Source organism: Phalacrocorax carbo, chromosome 1, assembly GCF_963921805.1.
Source record: "Phalacrocorax carbo chromosome 1, bPhaCar2.1, whole genome shotgun sequence".
Classification (NCBI taxonomy): domain Eukaryota; kingdom Metazoa; phylum Chordata; class Aves; order Suliformes; family Phalacrocoracidae; genus Phalacrocorax; species Phalacrocorax carbo.
In genome coordinates, this window is record NC_087513.1 from 132,607,640 (window position 1) to 132,630,786 (window position 23,147).

Consider the following 23,147-nt stretch of genomic DNA (forward strand, 5'->3'; position numbering starts at 1 on the left):
AAGCATCCAGTGGTCAGGGGAGCTAAACTGATTGTAGCTCTCCAAAGGTTATGGTGGCATCTGGAGAGTATCGGTGAATTAAAGAGGGACAAGTAGCCAGGACTACATGTATTGATACCAAGACTTCTGTAGATTGGTGGCTTGAAGAAAGTAAAAAATACATGTGATTTAAAATCACCTAGTATGCTGAGGGACAGGAGATTGCTAAGCATAACCTCTTAAAAAATAAAATTGCATCAGAAACAAATGAGGGCATTTCAGACCAAAAAGCCCTCTTTCTGTACCAGATGTTGTAAATCAAGTGAAATACTTCCTGGCACTAGAAATGTAAGTTGCTTTCCTGAACACAGTAAAAATAGTGTGGTGGAGAGAGAAATGGCATTATTTCATGAGGTAGGGGGAAATTGGAAAGTTTACTGAAACTTCAGTCATGTCAATAAAATACCACTTTGCAAAGCAGTCTCTAGAATTTTGTTTGATTATCTGGGACGGTGTGTACGTGGTTGCTTTTATGGTGTACGGACAGGCTGTACTAGGGCATGGTCAGACCAGGCAATTGCTCCTGGTTCCCACTATTTAAACATAGCTGAGTGAGTCAGTGAGACACTCAGGTGAGTATCTAGTCTTCCCCAATTACTGCTGCAAACAAGTGGTTGCAGTGGCAGCAGTTATTAGAAAAATAAGCAACCTGAACACCCAAAAAGAGCGGAGAAGGACAGGATACTGAAAGTACCAGTGTACCATAATATGAACCTGTGGGTACCTTACCTTACATGTTCCGCTGTACTCAGAAAGGGATAGCAGAAATGGGATTTCAGAGGCAGGTGCTGGTAGTGCTTGAAACAGCTTCCCTGTAAGTAAACACTTGGAATGGGATAGTTAAAAAATGAAACAAAATAAAGGAACTGGTAAAAAGAATATTAAGTGTTCTTTATTTTGTATCAGTCTGGCATTCCTCTTCATAATACGTTGTCTATCAATAGAACAACAAGAGGGTTTTCTGTTCAGTTAACTTAAATACTTTTAAAGTTTAAATCTATTTTAAGTCTTCCATGGGGCAAATTTTTAAGCGAATCAGTTATGAGAAACTGATTTCCCAATCTTGCAAAGCAGAATTCAGAAAACCGTAGACAAATACACGTGGTAGAAAGCTAACGATTTATACATCTTACACTTTTATGGATATTAGCAGACCTGCCATCCATGTCACTGCATTGTCATCCGTTGCAAATTTCATGTAGGATTTGTTCCAGTGACTTCTTTATAGGAATATGTTAAAAGTTTTGTACTTCTGTACAGCAGTGTGTTATAGATTAAAGATGTGTGTTCATGTTTCTGAGGCTGATAATATTGAGATGCTGAAACAGTCTGAGAATTTGAACCCTGATATTTCATCAGCAAGTCATGATTCCTGCTCCTCCCACCCCCCCACCCCCCCCCTTTTTTTTAAATGAACTTTCAGCAGAAAAGTGCTGTTGGAAAGTACTAAAACTTTACCTTAGCTGTTTTAGTTTTACTGTCTGTAACGTGAATTCTCACTCTCTTTTAAAAATACTTCCAGGTACAAGAATATAGAGAGGCTCTGGAAGGAATACTTATTAGAGAGAAGAATGGAATAGTTCTAATGCCTGAACTGTATGCAGTCCCTCCAGAAAAGGTATTGTGAAAAAGCAGCATCCACTTCAGTATGCAAAGTATAGATATAAAGATGAATGTCAGTTTTATGGTTTTTCCTGTAGCTGATAAATCTAAACCAGCGACAAAAAAAAGACTGCTGCACATTATTTAAAAAAGAGACCCCTCACAGCTCCCACTGGGAAATGGTAAACTTTAGGCTTCCAAATGGTCACATATTTTACTTGGGAATCTGGGTGCCTACAGAAATATTAAAGCAGATCTAAAGTTTTAAATCCTTATAGCAAGGCATATATTTAAGAAGTGCTGATGCTGACTTACGAACTGATGTTCAGAGAAGAAATAAAGCATAGACTGTCCTGCCTGTCTAGTCCATTGATTGATTGTGCTCTTTCTTTTCCTTGTGTGTGAGAGTTTCCGATGGAATAGGATTGGGGCTGGGTTTTCTGTTTGGTTAGTTTTCTATTCCACCCATCTTTGCTGTTACTGTTAACCTGATTCTCCCATTGTGACAAAGAAATTCAGATAAGCTTATGTGCTCTTCCATGCTATTTGTCTTTGTAGCCCTCCCCGCCAGCTTCTCCCACGCCAGACTTCTCAGCCCTCACTCACCAAGGGTGTGGAGCCTTCTGGGTTGCCTGTGGTTTGGGCAGGGAGTGTCAGCAGCTGATGTCTTGCTTGCAGATTTGAGGTGGAAACTCTGAATTGCTTTACTAGTGGGAACAAGGATGTAGGAGTTCAGTCTTGTGAATTTTGATATGACGATGATCTGATGAACATGCCAAATAAAGAGGGTAGATTTTGCCTGTCATTTGTTAATTTTAAATTGGCTATGGTAAATATATTATCTAGGAGGGTTTTTCCCCTGCCCTCACCAGATCTGTAAACTGCAAGATAAAGGCAGTTTTTCTTTTCGTAAATTAATGAGTCTACTTTTAATTTTTCCATTGAACATTCTTGCTAACACAGGAAAGGTGTAACAGCCTTCATTTTTTGGAAAGCACCTTTACTTCATGAAGCTAGATAGACATCAATGAAGTTCAAGTGTCACCTTGCAAGGGTTTGGAAAGCAGACACAGTTACCTACAAGCTGCCCAGAGGGAAGGCAGCAAAGGCATGGTGGCAAGAAAGGGGAAGTGCTAACACCAAAGCTATAATTGCATGCAGAGTCCCCATTCAACCTCCAGCTTCGAAGGGTGGAGCGGTCTATGAAAAAGAAGCATAGTTCTTGTCCCAGAAAACGTGTAGCCTTAGAAGTAAAACCAAGAGATCTGGATGTCACTAATAATGGCAGGTCAGAAAGGATAGATGATAGACCATATTTTTTCAAATACTTCCATGTTATTGATTGTTCTTCACAACTTTAGGGTAATTTTTCTTGCTTCTGCATTTGTTTTCAGGTGGATGAGGAGTACGAAAATCCTCACTCAGTGGATCGTATCCCAGTGGGAAAATTGCCTCATCTTTGGGGCCAATCATTGTATGTCCTTAGCTGCCTATTAGCAGAGGTAATAGTTTCTTGCATAGTAAGTGAGCTTGTGTTTAATTTTGTTTTGAGATGGCTTGGGCTTTAAGTACAGTTTGGTTTACAGGTAGGGGACAATGTGTTTTCCAGTAGAAACATATACATGAACCACGGAGGATTGACTCTGAGGTTTCAGGACCTTTTTTTGGTGTGTGTATATATATAGATATGCAATTGTCTGTTTCTAATCAAGCTGAGTAAGTTGTCAGATGGACTGGATATACAGTTAGGCTAGAGGAATATGCCCAGGTTGACTTGGCTGCCCCAGAGCTAGGATTTTGCACTGTTGCAGCTCCACTAGGCTATGCCTTACTCTGTGGCATAAGGTGCCTACAGATTTGTCCCATATTAGCCATGGACTTGTTAAAGGAACCATTGCATATCTCTGTGGAGCTTAAAAAAAAATCACTGGCCTGGCAAAATTGTGTCAGTTGCTGCAACTCTAAAATAGGAAATCTAAACATGCAGATTATCAGTCATAACCATCTTCTTGTTGTTCTGAAAAATACCACAGTCATTGTTTTTACTGAATATACTACTTAGTGGATAGGGTAGGTAAACCAGGCTTTAAGTCCTGCTTTCCTAATAAAATATGAAAATTGGTTAAGACTTCTACATGTCATCAGAAGCCTTTTACTTACTTTTTGTTTGTTTCCTTTCTTTTTTCTTTCTCTTGTATTTATTCTAGGGATTTCTTGCTGCAGGTGAAATTGATCCCTTAAACAGGAGATTTTCCACTGGATTTAAACCTGATGTTGTGGTACAAGGTGAGGGAGGTTTTTGAACATTCTGGGTAAATTGGATCATGTGATGGTGAAGTCCCTGTGCACAGGAGAGAAGAAAGACATGTTTAAAACCAGTGTGGGCTTTTGCATGGGACAGGGGTGCTTTGATGATACTGTGAGAAGGAGAAAGGGTTTGTTTGCGTAGCTGCCTTTTCCCAGTAGGGAAGATCAGGTTTAACAAACTTTTTTAAAAAATATATGTTAAAATTTTAAGACTTGTTGGGAACTGGAGAGTGGCAAACTTAATCTGGTCATGAATAGGAAAATTTTGGTGGATTCTAGCAAGAAAGACCAGGACTGACAGAAGACAGGTCAGTTTAGTTAGGTTTTTGTGCAGCCAGGCTTACGGCTGTCTTTTGTCTGCTGCAGGGGTGGCTTCTTCAGTCAATGCAGGAGCAGCCAAAACCAGAAAATTGAGCAGAGGGCAAACACTAGCCGATCAGGGCTTAAAGGCTTTTCAGGGACCTGTACTGCTCTGGAAAAGCAAACAACCTGTTTATCAGGAGAAGCCTTCATCAATGATACTGTGACCTGGAGAGGCACTTGTTTACCCCTGTTGGTGTCTCAAAATGGGTGGCATTTTGTTATTCTGAAGTGCATAATTTCTAGTAGAAATAGAAGTGCTTGCTTATTTCTAGTATTCGTTGACAAGTATTTATAATGCAAAGAATAATACTGAATTAGCCGTCCCAAACCAAGAAGCCAGCTAACATGGACAAAACCTCAGGCAGGACAAGGGGTGGGATCAGAGCCTGGATTGTAAATTCCTCTGATTTTGGGACTTATTTTGTGTTTCCTACCTCTGCCGTTTTATGGCCTCTGTAATATTTATTGCTATCCAAGTAACAGCACCTGTTCCCCATTGACTTGGCTGTATTAATATAGTGTGCTGTATGAAAACAAGATTTTCAACCCCTTGTTTTACGGGGGGAAAGCCCTATCTGCTGAAAGAGACTGTGTGATCCAAACTAGTGGTACTGAAAGAAATCAGAGAAAAACTGATGAAGCCCCAAAGAACCTGGTCTAACCTCAGAGCTGACCATGCTTTGAGCAGGAGGTTGGAGTAGAGACCTCGTGAGGACTCTTGCAACTTGAATTACCCTGTGATCCAGTGGATGAGAATGGCAACACATGTTGAGAAGCAGAGCGCCAAAATCTGTCTGATGCCCTCTTGCAGTCCCTTTTGATCTCATGGGCTCATAAGAAAGAATTAAGGCCTTTGCCTTTTTAGTCAATGAAATACAGTAGTTGAGAGATGACAGTAGAAACATTCAGTTAAAGAGAGTAGAACATTGGTTCTTACTGGTGTTTTTGTTTTCTGTTACGCAGTAACTGTTTTGGCAGAATCTAATCAAATCAAGAATCTCTTGCAAGACCATGGAATCAATGTTCAGAGTATTGCTGATATCTATCCACTCAGAGTGCAGCCAGCTCGCATCCTGAGTAATCTCTACACCATGCTGGGTAGGTATTTGAACATGGAAGCCTCTCTCTACTGCTGTGCAAGGTATTTTGTAAGGGTGCTGTTTTGTTTTTTGCTTTTCTTGCTTCACACTCAGTTTCTTTGATTTAATTTCTTTTATATAAATCAACTTGATTTTAGAAAAATGCTTTTGTGCAAAGCAGCTTAACAAAATTAGAACTTCTGTGTTAAATAAGGGACTCCAACAGGAAAAAAATTACCTCATTAGAAAAGGTGGCCAAAATGCAAGTTTCCGTGCTGTGTCCCCTCCCAACTTGTGCACCCAGCAGAGCATGGGGATCTGGCAAAGTCGTGTAAGCACTACTTAGCAACAACTAAAACATCAGTGTTATCAACATTGGTTTTAGCACAAATCGAAAACATAGCTCCATACTAGCTACTATGAAGAAAATTAACTCTATCCTGTCCTGCAGGAACGACTTCCACAGAGAAACTGGCTTTAGAAAAAATGCCTTTAAAAACACAGGAAAAAAAAGTAAAATATTTTTCTCCTCAGAAGTCAGAGTACTTCTGTTTTAAATCTGGAAACTGAACAGTATGGCTCCCTTTCTACCAGCAGACAGCCTGGGAGGTTTTCCGCTCCAAATCAGGGAAGCCGTGCTGCTATTACAGCATCTTTGGGCTGTCAGGTTCTTGCTAATGTTCCTTCCAACCCTAAGCTGAATTGAGCTGCTGAAGCCCTCTGTCTCTGTTGCAACTTCAGAAGCCTTTGGGGCTTTTCTAAACACAGGACTTAAAATATGTTCCAATTCCTCAGCCATAGCCCTAGAGGCCTCTTTTCCCCAGAGCCTGGCAGTTGGATTAAATAAATGCCCCAAAACTCGTACCGGTTCTAGTTAAGTTAAAAATTTTTGGTAACTGTCGCTTTTGATAATCCATGCTGGAATGAATGGTGTCTTGGTGGAAAATTTGTTACATGTATTCCTAACTGAACTTAGCTTTACTACTTCAAGTATGCCAGCAACTCATGACTCAAAATTGAGGTGGGGTGAACCAGCACTGGTAGATTCCTTTGCAGCGTGGACAAAGGATGTCGTATCGTGCTTCTCTGTCAGCCTTGAGCATGTTCCCATGGCAATTTGATTACAGATAATGGTGAGGGAGAGTATGGGTGGGTCTTGTTTTTTTTTTTTTTTCTTGTTGTGTTGTTTTGTTTTCTTTTATTTTAACAGGAAGTTTTTTGGAAGCATCCAAAGAAATGGGGCCTTCAAATAAGTCTTAGAAAGTGTGCCCTTTACATGGAGAAGGGAAATTGTGCTGCTTTTGGGAAATAATTCGTCTCTTTATCACAAAGAACTTTTAACAAATGAAGCATTTGCAGGGCTTTGCTGAAGCTTACATTTATTTCATAATAGCTCATAATAGCTTTCTTTCACTAGTGGCGGTGAGTAGGATGATCTGACACATTGGTGTATTGCTTTTAACAGTGACTTCTCTGGGAATATTCACAGTGGTATTTTTTCAGGCACATGGCTCATATTCCTTCTCAGACAGATTCAAGTCAGCTCCTGGCTGCTGGAGCTGGTGGAGTGCAGATCATTCGCTAATAAGCTCTACTGAGAAAAGTGGGACTTATTAGCCTGACAAATGAAAATATTTGTATTTGGATGCACTTGGTATTTGACTTCAGCCTCCTGTGGGCAAGAATTTTTGAGGTTCTACAGTGAAAGCACTGAAATCTCGGTTGTATGTTGATGGCCTTGTTTTTGAAAGGTCATACCTCCTGTACTAAGTGCGGAAGTTTTGGGTGCTGAGCAATGGCTATAATTAAAAGATCCAATCCCATGGTCAGTGAAGCCAAAATTTTTATTTTTAATCAGGCCTTTGAAGAACTCTAGCTTTGGGCCCCCCCAGTTTAAGAAAGATAGGGAACTCCTTGAGCAAGTCCAGCGGAGAGCTACAAAGATGATCATGGGACTGGAGCATCTCCCTTATGAGGAAAGGCTGAGAGGCTTGGGTTTGTCTAGCCTAGAGAAGAGAAGACTGAGGGGGGATTTCATAAATACCTATAAATATCTAAAGGGAGGGTGTCAGGGTGATGGGACTAGGCTCTTTTCATTAGTGCCCAACAACAGGACAAGGGGCGATGGGCACATGTTGGAACACAGGAAGTTCCACCTCAATATGAGAAAAAACTTCCCTGTGAGGGTGCCAGAGCAGGGGCACAGGCTGCCCAGGGAGGCTGTGGAGTCTCCTTCCCTGGAGACATTGAAAACCCACCTGGATGCGGTCCTGTGCCCCCTGCTCTGGGTGTGTCTGCTCAAGCAGGGGGGTTGGACAAGACGATCTCCAGAGGTCCCTTCCAACCCTTACCATGCTGTGATTCTGTGCTTCTGTGCTACAGAACGCACCACACTCTAGCATCTTGCTGTTATCTGTCTTCTGCTTCTTGTCTAAAATGGTTGCTGTGGAAAACCGCACAGGAGATGTTTTTTTCTTTCTCTTTTCTTTACAGGCCGGAACAAGAACATGAAATTAAGTGGACGGCCACACCGACACATTGGAGTGTTAGGCACCTCCAAGCTGTACATGATAAGAAATCAAATATTTGCTTTTACCCCTCAGGTGCGCATGTAAAGCTGACAGGAAAATCACTGCTTGCTTAATGGCTAATCATTAGCGAAGCGCTTTGCTTTTACGTGCTGTCATGCTACTTTAGATAGAGCAGGGCTGATAAAGCAGATGTGCTTTGCTTTGTGGGTTTTTTAAGAGTGTTGGATGATCAGCATGGTAGGAGTACTGATAAATCTCTCTTCTGTCATAGAGTCTGGCTTCTTTGCCTTCTGGCTTAGGAGAGCACAGCAAATCAATAGTACAAAGTTATTACTGATCTCTGCCCAAACCAACATTCTAGCTAATAAAATAGTATCTGCAGAAATAGGTCACTTAAGATATCTTCCTACTGATTGCTTTGATGGACAATTTAGTTTCACATAAGCATGCCAAGTACTATAACCCCCAAGAGACTAAGATGTAATATTTTCATTGTATTAGTGAAAGGGTCGGTAGTGCTGAGAAAGGGATGTTCTGTCTTTCTTTTCTGTTTAGTGCCTTTTTCAATGTAGCTGGAAGTTTGGATTCTCCCAGAATTAATGGCTATTATTTATACATATAATGATATGACACCTGTAGACTTATTCTAGCAGTTGGTACTAGAAGGCCAAGGGATCAGCTACTCCAAACACGTGCAACTAGAGCAGGATAAAGAATACTCACACCCTCCTAAATAGCTGTTTGACTAATGTAGTCTTTATATTCCAGCGGAAGACATTCAGTGGACTCTATAGAAGATTTCTGCAGTGCTTCATGACATCCAAACAACATCATATTTACTGAAAATAATGTGTCTCCCTTCTCATTCTTCCCCACGTCAGCTGATCACAAGCAGCTTTGTAACAGATTGTTGTTTGTTGTGTAGTTCCCCCACACCAATTTTCACTTTTGCAAATTAGGGAAAAATTCCTTAGAGTCATGATTTTTTTTTTTCAAAATATCTCTTTGTCCACATTTTACTATGTAAGTAGGACCCAATATTCCAGCTGAAATCTTGCCAAGTATCACATATGGACATATTTATTAATATATTCCAAAATGGCATTTATCTTTGCATCAGCAACACACTGACAGTTCCTGCTTATTCCACATTTGACTAACGCCTCCATAACATTTTCCGTTGTACTTTGTAGCCAGGCATTTCCCCCGACTAATTTTTGTGGCGGTGGAATTAATGTTTAATTTCACCTTGCTAAGGTTAGCAGTTAACTCATCTGTGTTGATCTTGAGTAATGTCGACAAATATTGTGGTTTCGTAGTTTGTATTTCATCCTGTTCTCTAATGAAAACATTGGTTAGATGTGGGGAAAGGCTGACCCCATTTAGATACCCTCTCATTCTGACAAAATGGTTAATAACTCCCTTTTGAGGACAGTTTTTCAAGCAGTTCTGCCTTCTCAGGTGTTTTTTCTTCAGCTCACTAGTGTGAAAATTTGCAACAGTTGAGAGATGTCAGCCACTTTCTTGTACCTACCATCTAGCTGCTCCCAATGAAAGAAATTGGACTGGTTTGCTGAGATTGTTTTTTTTATATGACTGGCCATCTTGTTTCATCACTTTGTAATTATCTTGGCAGTCTCAAGTTGGCTTTGTTTTCCTGTGCTTTCAGGCGTTGAAATTAGCTTGACTAGTCTATGGATTCTGTCTCTTCCTTTTTAAAGGCGGACAGTGTGTTTGCTTCTCTCTGGATTTCTGGGACTTGTTCTTCCTGAATTACCAAAACTAATTGCGAGTGGCTCAGTGATTGTTTTGGCTAGTTTCTTAAGTTCTGTGAAGTAATTTCTCTGGACTTTGCCAGCTTGAATTTATGTGCTTTTTAACCTTTTCTTCCCATACTCAGGCTGGACTCCTATTGCTTTGTTAAAAGTAGTATTACAGGTCATAATTCACTACTTTCCTTCTGCCAGTAAAATCAGCATCAAATTATTCAGCTTGTCTGTATCCTCTTTTCCTACCTCCTTTCTTTCTTTTCTAATAGACCTACAGTTTCTGTATTTTCATATTACTTCTGATGTGTTTACAGGATATTTTCTCCCTGACCATTATGTGTCTTACTAGTTGATGTTTATTTTACATCCCAACTTCCTTTTTCCACTCCTCCTCAAAGTTTATGTGATTCCTTAACTTTTGTTGTGGCTGCTTTGACATACTTCCCATTGTTTGTCCAGCTTTTTTGGTTTCCAGCTCCTGAAGTAGCCGTAATAGTCTCTTACTGTGGTCCTTGGTTTTCCTCTGTAGTGGGAACAGCCCACTTTACCATTGTACATTTAATGTACCTTTTTTTCCACAGCAACTGTCAGCTTTTCCGTGTTCTGCCCAACTTTCAGATTGTTCCCAAGAGACATATAGTTAGTAGCCCCCAGTCCTCAGCATGCACTTAAGCCTATTTATTGGTTTTGTTGCTATTGTTAGCTTTTTCTTCCACACTTAGAGTACTTCCCTGTTCCAGGTCATAGGTTATTGTAATTCATCACTGGGAAAAGTGACACTTTGTGAGTGTGATTGTCTGCTTTTTGCTTGTATGGTTTGCTTCTTTCATGGTCAGCCTACAAGCGTAAGAAAATGGACTCTGCATGAGCATGGATTTCTTTTCCAGAGTGGCAGGCCTTGTTAGGTTAATTTACGCAGTCTGTGTCGTATGGTTTTTGTGAATGATTTAAGGGAGGAGATGGAAAAAAGTAAGAAGAGGACTGACAGATACTCATATGCCATATTTTTTTGTTCTCTAGTTTACTGACCAGCATCACTTCTATCTGGCTCTAGACAATCAGATGATTGTGGAGATGCTGAAGACAGAGCTGGCTTACCTCACCTCTTGTTGGAGGATGACGGGGAGACCAACCCTGACATTTCCCATCACCAACACAATGCTTGGTAAACTGAATTTTCTCTGTTTCAAGCAGAGTAGATTACTGCAGGGGAGTAGGACAGAGGTTGGTTTGAGAGGAGGCAAGGAGCATAACTGTTTCAGCATCTGAGTTTTAACATTAAAAGCACAGTTTAACTTTCTCAAGAGTACGGTGAATTTGGATGACATGGTAATATTTAATTTTGGTTTTCCTGCCCCTTTGTATCCTTGTATCTCCCCATTGTCTCCATAGTATTTCTGTCCAACAAAAATTGATAGAAATCCCTTTGGAACTTGTCTTGAGTGGGTTGGTTTTTGTCTTGAGAAATTCCTTTAGAACTTGTCTCAGGGTTTTTTGTTTGGTTGCGTGTTTGGGGTTTTTGGATAAGCTAGTATTGATAACAGTTGTGGGTTCTGTTTTAGATTTGTCTGATTTGCTTTGTAGAGAACACCCAGTAGTCCACTTTGTTTGGACATGATACTTTAAGAATGTGTTGGTAAGCTTCAACTCTTCCATTATTCTTTTTTAGTTGATGATGGTACTGACATTCATCCAGCAGTTCTTGCCACCATAAGAAAATTAGAGGATGGTTATTTTGGAGGTGCAAGGTAATGTCAGAACCCCCAAATGATTGTCTCCATGATTTTTTTTTTAAATTAAATCCTATACATGCTTCAGTTTTGAACTTGTGATAGTGCACAGACCTTGTACTAGAGCTCTGCAGAGAGAGAAGTTTCAGTTTTAGTTATTATGTGGCAATCAGATGGTAGATGGACCTCAGGTGCAATGGAAAAGATCTGTCTCCCAAAGGGTGTATCACCTCTGATTGCCATTAATGGAGAAGGAAAAAAGAATGTCAAACCTTTGGAAATACAAAAATTTTGTCTTGGCTGGGCGTCTGCTCTTAAGAAGTAGTTATCTTTCACAGATATTAGACGTGTCTTAAACATGCATTACATGTAGTACTTGCAAGCTTATGTATTCCATTCGTCTACATATAAAAGCAATTTAATATGATGCCACAGTACCTCCCTGTTCTCTTCCTGCTTGCCCTGTCTCAAACAATATCTTCCTCTGAAAATCAGGTATGCTTTATTCTTTTCAGCAGCACTGCGGTTCTGTGAAAAGATGTTGCTGTTCACAGGAACTCCTCAGCCCCAGTTTCTCATGCATTATCCTTGGAGTTTAGGTCTTTGTTCAAGGTCTCTCTTCGTATAAATATAAAACACCCTGCATAATTATGCTTTGAGTTTGGCCTGTAGGTGTTACCATAACACAGGCAAGTTCAATTAGCAGCTAAGCAGAAAGTACCCAGCTGGGTCTGCAACTATTGTTTTGCATTTGGTATTCTCAGTATCAGTATCTGCTGCTTTGTAGTTACCAAAGGAAGATTTAACAGTAGGTCTCACAAATTTTGGAGTTGTTGTTGAAAGATCAGTAGGCATTAATCAGTATCAAAATGGTGGATGTTAACGCTCTTTGGCATGTGTTCCTGTTTGCAGGGTGAAGATAGGCAAGCTGTCAGAATTTCTTACTACCTCTTTTCATACGTATCTGAGCTTCCTGGATCCAGACTGTGACGTCAAACTATTTGATTACCCTAATGAAGGCCGTAATAGTCCTGACAGTGAATATGGAGGCTATCCGGCAGATTTCTGTGAAAAAGGTAGTGGTTTTTCACTTTCAGATTTTTTCTCTGTCAAGTTTATCAGCAGAGCCTCGGCTTATCTACAATGCAGAGTTTATTTTGTGCGCAGTTGATAGTCATTCAGGTTTCTCATGCATCAGTCCGAGGACAGTACCCATATGACTTAGTTTGGAGAAGGAATTTGTGCATATTCTTCCTATGTTCGTAGTATGGCATTGACCAGTAACTGCTGCAGTAAAGCTGAGTTGAAGAGTCAGCAGATGAGGGGTGTATGGAAGAGGCTAGAGGGAGGAAGAGACTGTGGGGAGTCACAGACAAGAGCTTGTGTGGAAGAGATGACAGAATCATAAAGTCATTTAGATTGGAAAAGACCTTTAAGGTCGTAGAGTCCAATCGTGATCTGTGGACTACTAGCAAGATAAAAACCCTTTTGTCTCCTTTTAAAGGGAAAAACAACTTCTTAACGTAACTGTTTCCAGTGTCAAAAACTGATAAATCTTTTTTACTTTCCAATTTGGTTAAAAACCTCTTGCTTATGATATTATTGAATTTTTCAGTGCCCTTCTATATAAGCAAGAATGGAGTGGTGTGCTTGAAAAAGAAAGCACGGTTAAATAATGATTTTTACCTTTAATAAACCTTTTCCTTTATGTATGTCACACCAGAAAGCCAGGATGAGCTGGATCAGTATATAAATGATGTCCTGCAGAGTACAGCACTGAAGTCATACCTGCCTCCAACTTCAAAGACTGCAAATCAACCACCTGTGTTCAGTGCAAGCCATTCCACAAAAGAGATACTGTCAATAATGGCCAAGACAAAGGGCTTGGAGGTTCCAGGTATTTCTCCCTATTATTTATTTATTTAGTGATGATAAGAGAAAACCTGCTTTGGGTGACACAAGGGTTAAGTTCAAGTATTTAAAAATTCTTACATTTAGAAAGAACTAATGGCATGAGTATGTTGTACTTATCAAGAAATAAGAATGAGTCTGAAGCTGTTACTGTCATGTTCCCACAGTAGCTCATGTCTTAGTGAATACATAAGTAACCTGCTACGAAATATAGTATTTAATCAAAGTTAATGTTATGGAAACTGCTACAGCTTCTCAGCTGGATAGAATCTTAGAACCAGCGGATATTTTTTTGTCTCTGTGTATACATTTCGTATTTTTAAAAAGCTGTGGTGAAATGGAATGTTTCAATGCCAAAGAAACATAAGTATGTGCAAGTACTTTTTAAATTTGTAAGAACAAATGGAGTAGAGAGGGAGGACAGTATTCCTAATTATGTTACATTTCTAATAGACTCCTTGGAGGGTTTACACCAAAATAATGCTTTGACTGAATTTATAAGCAGATTCCAACATATGCATTGTTTTATATGTAGGTATGTAGTATTCAGTGCCCTGGTTAGGGGAAGGCTTCCCTTAAATTCAGGGTAAATTAATAACTTCCAAGCTTTTTTGTTAGTCTTTTCTCCCATCTTTCATGTGCCACATCATCTGATCCTCTGTTGAATTCAACATAGTAAGTTAATGAAGTATTAGCCTGCATTTCGCAGTATCGTTTTAATTTGGATGTCTTACCAGTTAGACCATTTTCTCCACATATTTCCTGTTAAAATGTTTAAAGTGCTTAGCAGAGTCAAGTCGTTGGGCTGTAGGATTTCTGAGGCACGGGCCACCTCCGTAAGAGCTATCATTTGAGCATGTAGCACCTGAACCTTTGACATGCTGATCTCGGGAGCTCTTAGAGCAAGCCTGTAAGGAGATAAGGGTCAGAACATGAGCTTGTTTCTGAGTTCCATGCACAGCATCTCAGAAGCGTTGCCTCTATAGTTTGAGTCTTGGAGGTATTTCTATTGTTTTTACCTAGTATATTTGCTTCATGTAGGTGTTTCCAATTTTCATGTTACTGAAACGGACTTTTTTCTGGTGGCTTTGCTTTTCAGCTGTGTCTATGTCACTTCCCACTAAAGTTCTGAACACTCACCGGAAGTCTCTGAATCTGGTTGATAATCCCCATTTCTTTGAGACAAAGGTAAGCTGTGGGAATTTTTATGCTGTTTGTGTTTTTAGGACGCAATACTGTGGCCTTTCCTGTGTTTCCCAGCCAAACCCTATGCTAGTTCTCATTTTCCTTCACAGACAAGCCATTCTTCCTGGATAGCTGCTCCCTTGTTCTGGAATTCATTTTTTTTGGCTGGGTGAATGTTTTTCGGTTAAATAGACGTTATCAAGTGGAAAATTCTTAATTGTGTGAGCCAAACAGAAAATTATTCAATAGGTGCTTATTTTTAAAGGCCAAAGGTTAAGTCATCATCTTTAGTTCTAACTGAACACACAAAGGGAAGGATGGGATGTTCACGGCCTTTAGAGATGTTCTCCAAGAAATACTGCTTATGGTAATGTCTGGGCAAGAGTGAGTGTGTGGGGAGTGTGTGAAAGGACAGCTGTCCTTATGGCACCAGCCAAATCCCACTGCAAGGCATGAAGATGGGGTTGTGCTGGGCACTTGTTTTGTCTTAGTGCACGTGACCAGCTGCTGAGCATGGTTACAGGAGGCTGTAGCCAGCCTCCTGAAGGATTCTGCTCTACAGGCTCTGTTTGCGGAAATGGAATTTTAGGACCGTATAAATTGCTGGATGGCTTATTAAACAGAACTCTTCATCCAAGAACTCACCACAGGATTGCATCATCTGATTAGTTAACATGCTAGTTTCATAAACTTGGAAAATTTATGATGGCAACATCTGCATTCATAAAACACGACATACATACAAGTTAGAGATGGAACTCAAAAAGTTCTAAATTATTTCAACTTAAAAAAGGTAGTATCCTTCTGCTTTTCTCTTTACAAGTAACAGCAAATGACAGGAAAAGCAGGCAAGTAATTTGGTTTTCTTCTTTGACAAAATATTTCTTTTGTCCAAAAAATGGCTTTCCGTGTTGACTGAACCAAAACTGGAGGCAATGTTCCATTCTGGGTGTTGTGTTTCCTGGGATTAGACTCCTTTTCATGTCTGCCATAGTCTGGCAACGACTATGTGTTATGTCTGTATTTCAAGTGCAGAGTTAGGTCTGTTGTATTGTTTAAATGGAAGTTACAGTTTGAATTTGATTTGCTACTTTTTTCAAGATCACTTCTTTGATTTTTTTTTCTTTTTTAATCCATTTTTGTTAGCAGGACTGTGAAAATGTTTTGCATTTACCTAAAGATGCTCACGGTGATTTGGATTGCAGGAAGCTTGTTGAGCAGCTGAAGGAATGTCCAACGCTCCATGATCAAGCAGATATCTTATATATCTTGCATATAATAAAGTGAGTTGTCCGAGTATAGATTTCAGCATCTTTACGTTTGGTCACATCTGTCTGATTATTCTCATGCAAAAGCTTTCTGCTGTTCAGGATTGTGTTTTGAGGGGAGAGGTTAAAATATTTTGTGCTTTAGTGAGAATATTTTCAGTTAGCTCGATGACATCAATAATTTGATACAAAAAAAAAAAAAGATTGTACATATTTCAGAGTTGATTGGCACACAGTTACGAATACATACAGGCTCCAAGGCTCACAAGTGAATGCACAAACCGTTTCCATGAATGAGAAAACACCTAGCTCTGTTTGTGGCACTCTGTGAAGTTCGCAAAGATTTGGTGTGATTTTTATACAACTTCATCATCTTGTAACTTTCTAACTAAAAGCAAAATGCAATTTTAATAAGTAGTCACTATTTTTCCTCTAATGCTTCTGTGTATTTAAGCGCACCACTGGCTAAAACTCAGTGCTCTTCAAAACATTCTTGGAAACAGTCTAACCCCAGCTGCTGGGGTTAGTGAACAGCTGCTATTTAAATTGGTTGGATGGGAACAAAATGCAAATACAAACCAATGGAATAATCTTCTGGAATGCCTTTATTGGGCTTTTTTTGCCTGTGCAGGAAAATACTGCTGGAACCTGGCAGGAAGTTAGCTTCGGTTGGTCTTCCTTACTGCTGCTAAGATTGTATTTTTGTTTATTTTATTCTTTCTCCTGTGAGGACCTTTTCTTTGATCTTCTTGATTTCCCAAGCAAAATGTTTAGCAGCCTCTCTTGAAGAGCAGGGAAAATCCTGAAACGATATAATTTTGTTGTTCCACTACATGCAACACCCTTAACTTCCTGTCTGGACTTGTGTCATCAGGGATTCTCTGTTGGGCAGGCAGGCGGACTTCTGGTGGACTCTGTTCCTCTAGCAGAAGTTGAAAGGTCATTCTGTGATGCTTCAAAATGTTATCAAAGAGAACCCGTAATATGGTGAATTTCAAAACCAGGAGAGGAACAGAAATCTCCTTTGCTTTTTCAGTACTGACATAAGCAGTGGAGAAGCTTAGCTAATAGCTAAGAAAGAGGCAGGGCAAAAAACTTAGAGGCATCTGAAAAATGGGTGCAGCCTTTCAGCAGCACTGAAGATATTGCTGAATTCTGCTCTGAAAGAGCACCACGTGGAGCATTCCTCCAGCAAACTGCGTGCATGCGCAGTTCAAAGCCTGGTGGGAAATCCCTCGGGTGGTTGCTTCGAAGTCACAGGCTCATGGCCAAATGAGTGCTCAAGTTAATACAAAAGTTCCTGGTATCAAGAGGGTTTTGTCCACATATAACTGATCTTGATCTCTGGTGAAGGCCTGTATGTCCCATGTGCTACTTAATTCTGTCAGCAAAATGAGCAATATGATCAAAATCAGACTGTTTGGTGCATGGTGAGGTTAAGCAGTGTAGCATTTTATCTGATGACAGTTACCTTCTGTGTCTTTTCTGGCAGAGGCGCTGACTGGGACACAGAGCTGGATGGACAGTACGGCGTCACTGTTCATTGCCTTCTCAACGAGCTCTACAGGAAGGCAGGCCTTAATCAAGAATGGGGCTTGATCCGTTACATTTCTGGTATACTCAAAAAAAGAGTGGAAGTCCTGGCTGAGGTATGAAATATAAATAATGCTGGTTCAGTTTCCTGTCTGGAAACAGAGATAAAACTACCAGTTTTCCAGTGGGGCTTGTGCTTGTCTCTTCAGGTCTTACTTCACAATTTACATAGTGCAGCATTTTTCAGTAAACATCAGTTGCTTTTCTGATCTAAAATCTTATTACGACAGCTTTGCCTTTCATCTGTACTGTGAACTGTGCTAATGTTGGCATGGACTGAGAACGTCACACTGCAAATGATTCTGAAGGCTTCATTTCAGCTCTGTTAATTGGAAACGCTTAACTCTGCTTTGAAAGCCGTAGTTGTCTTGGTAATTCTCTATTGCTGCTCTGATAGCATGAACACTTCCGGAGCACCAGTATGTGAGGGTGCTAGTGATGATGCAAAAACATGTTCTGCCAATTCGAATCCCGTCGGGCAGACAGTCTGCCGTGTGTGTGGATGTGGAAGTTGTTCAGAGGCATTAAAATATCGGGGACTATTAAATGGTAACAAGAAAGATCCACTGTAAGGGTACAGATTTGATTTCGAATGCTATAAAAATGTTTCCCCTCAAGTACTCTGAAGTATTTGTTTAATTTCCTACTTATCCCTGTGTATTTCTGAAGAGCTCTTTCTCTAATTCGTGGCCATTTTTGAAGCTTTGACTGTCACACCTAGGGTGCCCTATTTTAGTGACAATTCGTGATAATCACCCTGCATGGTACTTCATTAAGCCCCATAATGTCTTTTCCATCCTCAAGACATGATGGACAAGCAGTACAGACATGCTCACAGAAGGCTGTGTACGTTCAATTGAGAAGATACTGTGACAAAGAATTGGGGAGGAGGAGGGTAGGCAGGATCTGTTTTGTTCTATGCTAAGGGAAGGAAAATAGACTATTCAAAATCAGAGGAACATTGCTCTGTGAGGTCCTTTGATTCAGGATGCTAAAACAAGTAAACCGAACACCCGCTTTTAAAGGAGGGTTGATATGAAAGAGCAGACACTGTGGTACTGGGGGAACCACTGATTTCACAATGTTTCAGGGTGCCTCATTCGGGAACGTGATGCAATGCGTTTGGTGTGTGTTTGTTTTAAGAGATGTATTAGTACACAGGATTTTTTTTTCTTTTGAGCTAATACTGCCAGTTTTTTCATTGATTCAAAATGTTTTTTGTCTTAAATAAAGAACAAACATTTATCTTATGATAAAGTCCTTTATTGATCTGTCAACCCCACTGGCATCCCTAGTCATTATGCAGCCAGTTTCACTGAGCAGGGAAGCAAGCTTTCAGCCTGGGCAGGCTCTCATAGACCTGTTGACCTCAGGGGATCTTTGGCAACTAGGTAACAGCACTCTGCTGGATCTCCCTGTCTGGTAATTAACAGAAATGCACTTAAAAAGTGCTGAAGTGCTTCATTTTTGGAAATTAAAAGCTGTATCACTTCCACATGACTCAGAGAAAGGTCTCTTGCTTTCTGTCCCATTGTGTTAGGCATGCACAGACCTTCTGTCGCACCACAAGCAGCTTACAGTGGGCCTGCCACCAGAACCCCGCGAGAAAATCATTACCACGTAAGTTGGAGCTCTGCCTCAGTTACAGAAGCAGCCGGCCCTTCTTCTTCTTGCTGGTACCATTCTGCTGCTCTTATCTTGTTTTAAAACAACTTATTCCTCACCTTCAGAAGGAACTGAAGCCACCCAGGCAGAATTGTAGGCACCTTTGTGGTGCAAAGATGTTTCTGGGTGACTTGGCTCCTGTGCTTGTTCAAGAGGTTAACGGCAAGTGCCTGAGACACTGCTGACTGTGGTTTGCCTTCTTGCAGCCCACTGCCACCTGAAGAGCTCACAGATCTTATTTATGAGGCCAGCGGCCAAGACATCAGTATTGCAGTCCTGACACAGGTATGCAGCATGTGTAAAAAGCGTTCTTCCAGCTGTGCCCACTGTGGTGCCAGTGTTCGCTCTGTGACTGGGAGAGCCAGGAGGACCCACTCTGAATGGGTGCCCTTATGGATTTGTCCTTACAGGAAATAATCATGTACTTGGCGATGTACGTCCGGTCACAGCCTAGTCTTTTTGTGGAGATGCTCAGGCTCCGCATTGGTCTGATAATTCAGGTGATGGCCACTGAGCTGGCTCAGAGTCTGAAATGCTCAGGTAAGAGCTATTTTATCATAAGGGTACTTAAGCTGTTATTTCTGCTTCACTTCAGTGGTTGATTTTTCATTTTTATGTGTTAAATCCTTTTATTCACTTCTTCACTCAGCATTTGCAGTTACAAACTTTGAAAATAACTTCTCTTTTGACTTAATGAAAGATTCCTGCCTCCCCAGCCCCCAGTTATTCAAACTGAAGTGGTTATTAAATAGTTAAGTCCCCTGACGTTCAGTAAGTGTTTGAGGTTCAGGTCGTCAAATTGCACGTGCATGTGTGTATTTGGGGACGCAATGCCAATAAGGTCAGTGAGAATTAGAACACTAGGTATCTTCTGAATATTTGAGCCTAATTCATGCTTCTGGTTGTTATTATTTAAAGTAACTTCTGGTATTCTTTTATGTGTAAGCCTTCTCCCCTTGAATGTGCTTAGCTGAAAAATATTTGCTGTTTAGATTTCAGCTAGCAATACGTTATTTTGCCAGGAGGTCAGTAAAGAAAAATTCTTATGGGCCTCCAAGGCGTTGCATATGCCCTATAAAACCCCAAGAATTGGGTAAAAAACAAGTAGTGCAAGACAAAAATGTTTTAAAACTCATTTTGGAAGAGAAAAGTAAAACTAGAGTGAAATAATGACTGAAGAGAGGTCTGAAAAATCATTGAAGAATTTTCCCCATTTAAAGGGATCGCAAGTCTAAGAAGGAGCAGTCATAAGAAGAAATCAAGTTAATGTGACAAATATGTAGTCAAATGGTGACACTTAGGAGCATGATCTAGGCCGGATTTTTGTGGCTCAGCTCTTGTTACCGTTCCTAATGCCCTACCACGCCCTAAAAGGGCATCACTTTGTTGGAGCATGTTTTCTGGTCCCCCTGGTTTTCTCCCTCCTGGAGTGAAGGGGGGGGTCCCTGGGATTTGGTTAGACGGAGCTGACTTAGGGCGCTGCTGCTCTCTAACTTGAGTGGCGAGCTGCCACTGGGGGGTGGCACGTTTCTCCCTTAGCAGAAGCTGACAAAAGGAGTCAAGTGATCTTCTGAGATAATTCTATTTCTCTATGAAGAGTGTTCAGAAAGCCATGTTTCCCCCAAACCTGTAGCTGAATAGCAGAAGCTGCTTTGTTCACAGTGCAAAGCCTCTCTTTCCTGGGATCCCGTTTGTTACTCCTTAGCCTTAAAAGCCATCTGCTTTGTACACTGCCCTCAGCTTCTTTGCTGCCTTTTCCACGTTCTCCTATGAGAGATTTGTCTGTGCACACACATGTGCTCATGTGTGCATACGTGCTTTTTTTCTCTCTCCCACGTACAAGCATGATCCTTTAATCAAATACAACACAAGCCTTCCACATGCATGCATTTCTTTACTGGATGCCTCTGGCTCTGTAATTTAGATCTGCACGTCATCTGCTTTTGGGAGATGGCTGTAATGCCTTTCCAAGCGATCTTGCTCTACAAAGGAGCAACTGCTTTCTCATCATCAGCGTCAGTGAGATTTCACACAAGCTGCAGCATACTATTCACTAATGCAATTAGTGTTATTTCCGTGCAGTGTTTGTTGTTTAGTCTTGAAATGTATTTTCTTTGAAATGTGACGACTCTTTAAGGAGAATTAATATGAAATGCTAGCCATAAGGGAATTGTGACTGAACTTCATTCAGTCAGCAGTTCACTTAGGAGAACAACCTATAAAGCAACCTATAGCAATGTTTATCTTTTCTTTTTCTTCTTGTTTTGTTTTAACTAGGTGAAGAAGCTTCAGAGAGTTTGATGAATCTAAGTCCCTTTGATATGAAAAATCTCCTACACCATATTCTCAGTGGAAAAGAGTTTGGTGTGGAAAGAAGCTGTAAGTTGTCCACTTGGGTACTTGTATATGTTAAGTGAGAACTATAAATACAAGGTCAGATTGTCTTATGAGTAGGAATCTACTCTCTTGGCATGTAAAATAGAGGTATAGGTGATGTATTAATCACAGGTGGGCAGTACCTGTGTATGCCTGCTGTGGAATAAACAAAACACATGATGTCCTGCACTGAAATAAGATTGTATCACGTTTTCAGTGATATGAAGGCAAACTTTTAAAATAAATAAATTTTATATGACCAAACGAAGACCACAAAAAGAGCATATCTAACCTGCCTTCAAGGAGCAAGTCTGTGATGCCCAGGTATTCCTGACTGGCACTTCAGCTGTCTCCCAGCTTTGTTCTTAAGCCCTCACAGACTCATTGCAACTCTCATGTCTTCTGAAGCTGTGATTGCTCAGTGGTTTATAAAATCAGGTCCCAATATCCAGCTATGGATCTTGGCCCCTGACTTGAGGTAATCAGGTGTGAACTATTGGCATGATTTGAGAGGATACTGTCACCAAGAGCACTGTACACTTGTGAAAGGATATGCTTTTATCTATAACTTCTAGATACAAATTCATCTGGTTTTCTACACCCTAGAATTCTAAAAATGTCCATTTGCTTCTTTTAGTGCGACCTGTAGATTCCTCTTCATCTAGCCCTGCAATTTCTATTCATGAAATGGGGCATTCTGGAGCAACCAAAACAGAAAGAAGTGGTATTACTAAATTGAAGAGTGAGATGAAGCAGGTGAGTGTTTCCTGTCAATGCTCATCAGAAAATGCAGCTGTTCTGGTACTGCGTTATGTTAGGATTTTGTGTGTTAATTTTAGGCTACTGTTTTTAATGCCACACAGATTCTTGGTAAATGACAGAAGTTTCCAAAGATGCTCTGTTTTAAAGCCAATCACTAAATAGAAAGCAGTAAAGGGATGTTTCCTCCAAAACTGTACTTTCTCTTTATTCTTGTTTCACATGCGGAATATAGAAGAACTTGAACAAACTTCAGTGCATTCATGGCATCAACTTTAAAACAATTCTTTAATCGTCTTAAGCTAAGGAAAGGTCAGATGTACCAAATCAAGCTTTCATGCAGACAGTGTTCGTTTTTATACTCTGCACAAGTTGCTAATGTGGTCCGTGTGCCTTTTGGAAGAGATACGCTTGGAAAAAAAAAATCTTGGTTTGTTTTTTTTTTTTTTCAGGGATGGAGGGTGATTACTGCTAAATATATATATTTAAGTTCAGTACTTTAAAGTACACAGCAGCTAAGCAGATGAAGTAATATATTAGAAAATACCTCCAAAATATTCTGAATGAATGTAACTGAATGTTTTGTTATGAGTCTTTTTGATTTCTCTCTTTATGTTTCTATTAGTAATTTTCTTTTGCTCTAGATAAATAGTAGTGAGGTACTGATCAAGTAAACTACATTTATAAGAATGAATGGCATCATGTTGTTCAGCCTGGAGAAGAGAAGGCTCCAGGGAGACCTTGTTGTGGTCTTTCAGTATACAAAGGTGGCTTATAAAAAAGGCAGAGACTTTTTGCTAAAGCCTGTTATGACAAGACAAAGGACAATGGATTTAGAGTGAAAGAGGGTAGTTTTGGACTGGACATAAGGAAGGCATTTTTTACGATGGGGATGGTGAGCCACTGGAGCAGATTGCCCAGAGAAGTTGGAACAGGCTGCCCCGAGAGGTGGTAGAGTCACCACCCCTGG

The 23,147-nt window shown here is 40.3% G+C and overlaps 1 protein-coding gene across 2 annotated transcripts in view; it reads left to right on the plus strand.

Annotated features, from left to right (window-relative positions):
- PHKA2 (phosphorylase kinase regulatory subunit alpha 2) overlaps positions 1-23,147 on the plus strand; it is a 49,960-nt gene that overhangs the window by 14,172 nt on the left and 12,641 nt on the right. The window contains exons 11-27 of one of the 2 annotated variants that reach the window (XM_064474630.1): positions 1,562-1,657; positions 3,036-3,143; positions 3,849-3,927; positions 5,275-5,409; positions 7,884-7,993; positions 10,711-10,855; positions 11,360-11,438; positions 12,333-12,496; positions 13,144-13,317; positions 14,431-14,519; positions 15,663-15,799; positions 17,277-17,433; positions 18,918-18,997; positions 19,249-19,327; positions 19,453-19,582; positions 21,320-21,421; positions 22,056-22,174. In XM_064474630.1, coding sequence (XP_064330700.1) covers positions 1,562-1,657; positions 3,036-3,143; positions 3,849-3,927; positions 5,275-5,409; positions 7,884-7,993; positions 10,711-10,855; positions 11,360-11,438; positions 12,333-12,496; positions 13,144-13,317; positions 14,431-14,519; positions 15,663-15,799; positions 17,277-17,433; positions 18,918-18,997; positions 19,249-19,327; positions 19,453-19,582; positions 21,320-21,421; positions 22,056-22,174 — 1,983 coding nt within the window. The remainder of the gene's footprint in view (positions 1-1,561; positions 1,658-3,035; positions 3,144-3,848; positions 3,928-5,274; positions 5,410-7,883; positions 7,994-10,710; positions 10,856-11,359; positions 11,439-12,332; positions 12,497-13,143; positions 13,318-14,430; positions 14,520-15,662; positions 15,800-17,276; positions 17,434-18,917; positions 18,998-19,248; positions 19,328-19,452; positions 19,583-21,319; positions 21,422-22,055; positions 22,175-23,147) is intronic. The other variant, XM_064474640.1, reaches the window with a different exon arrangement.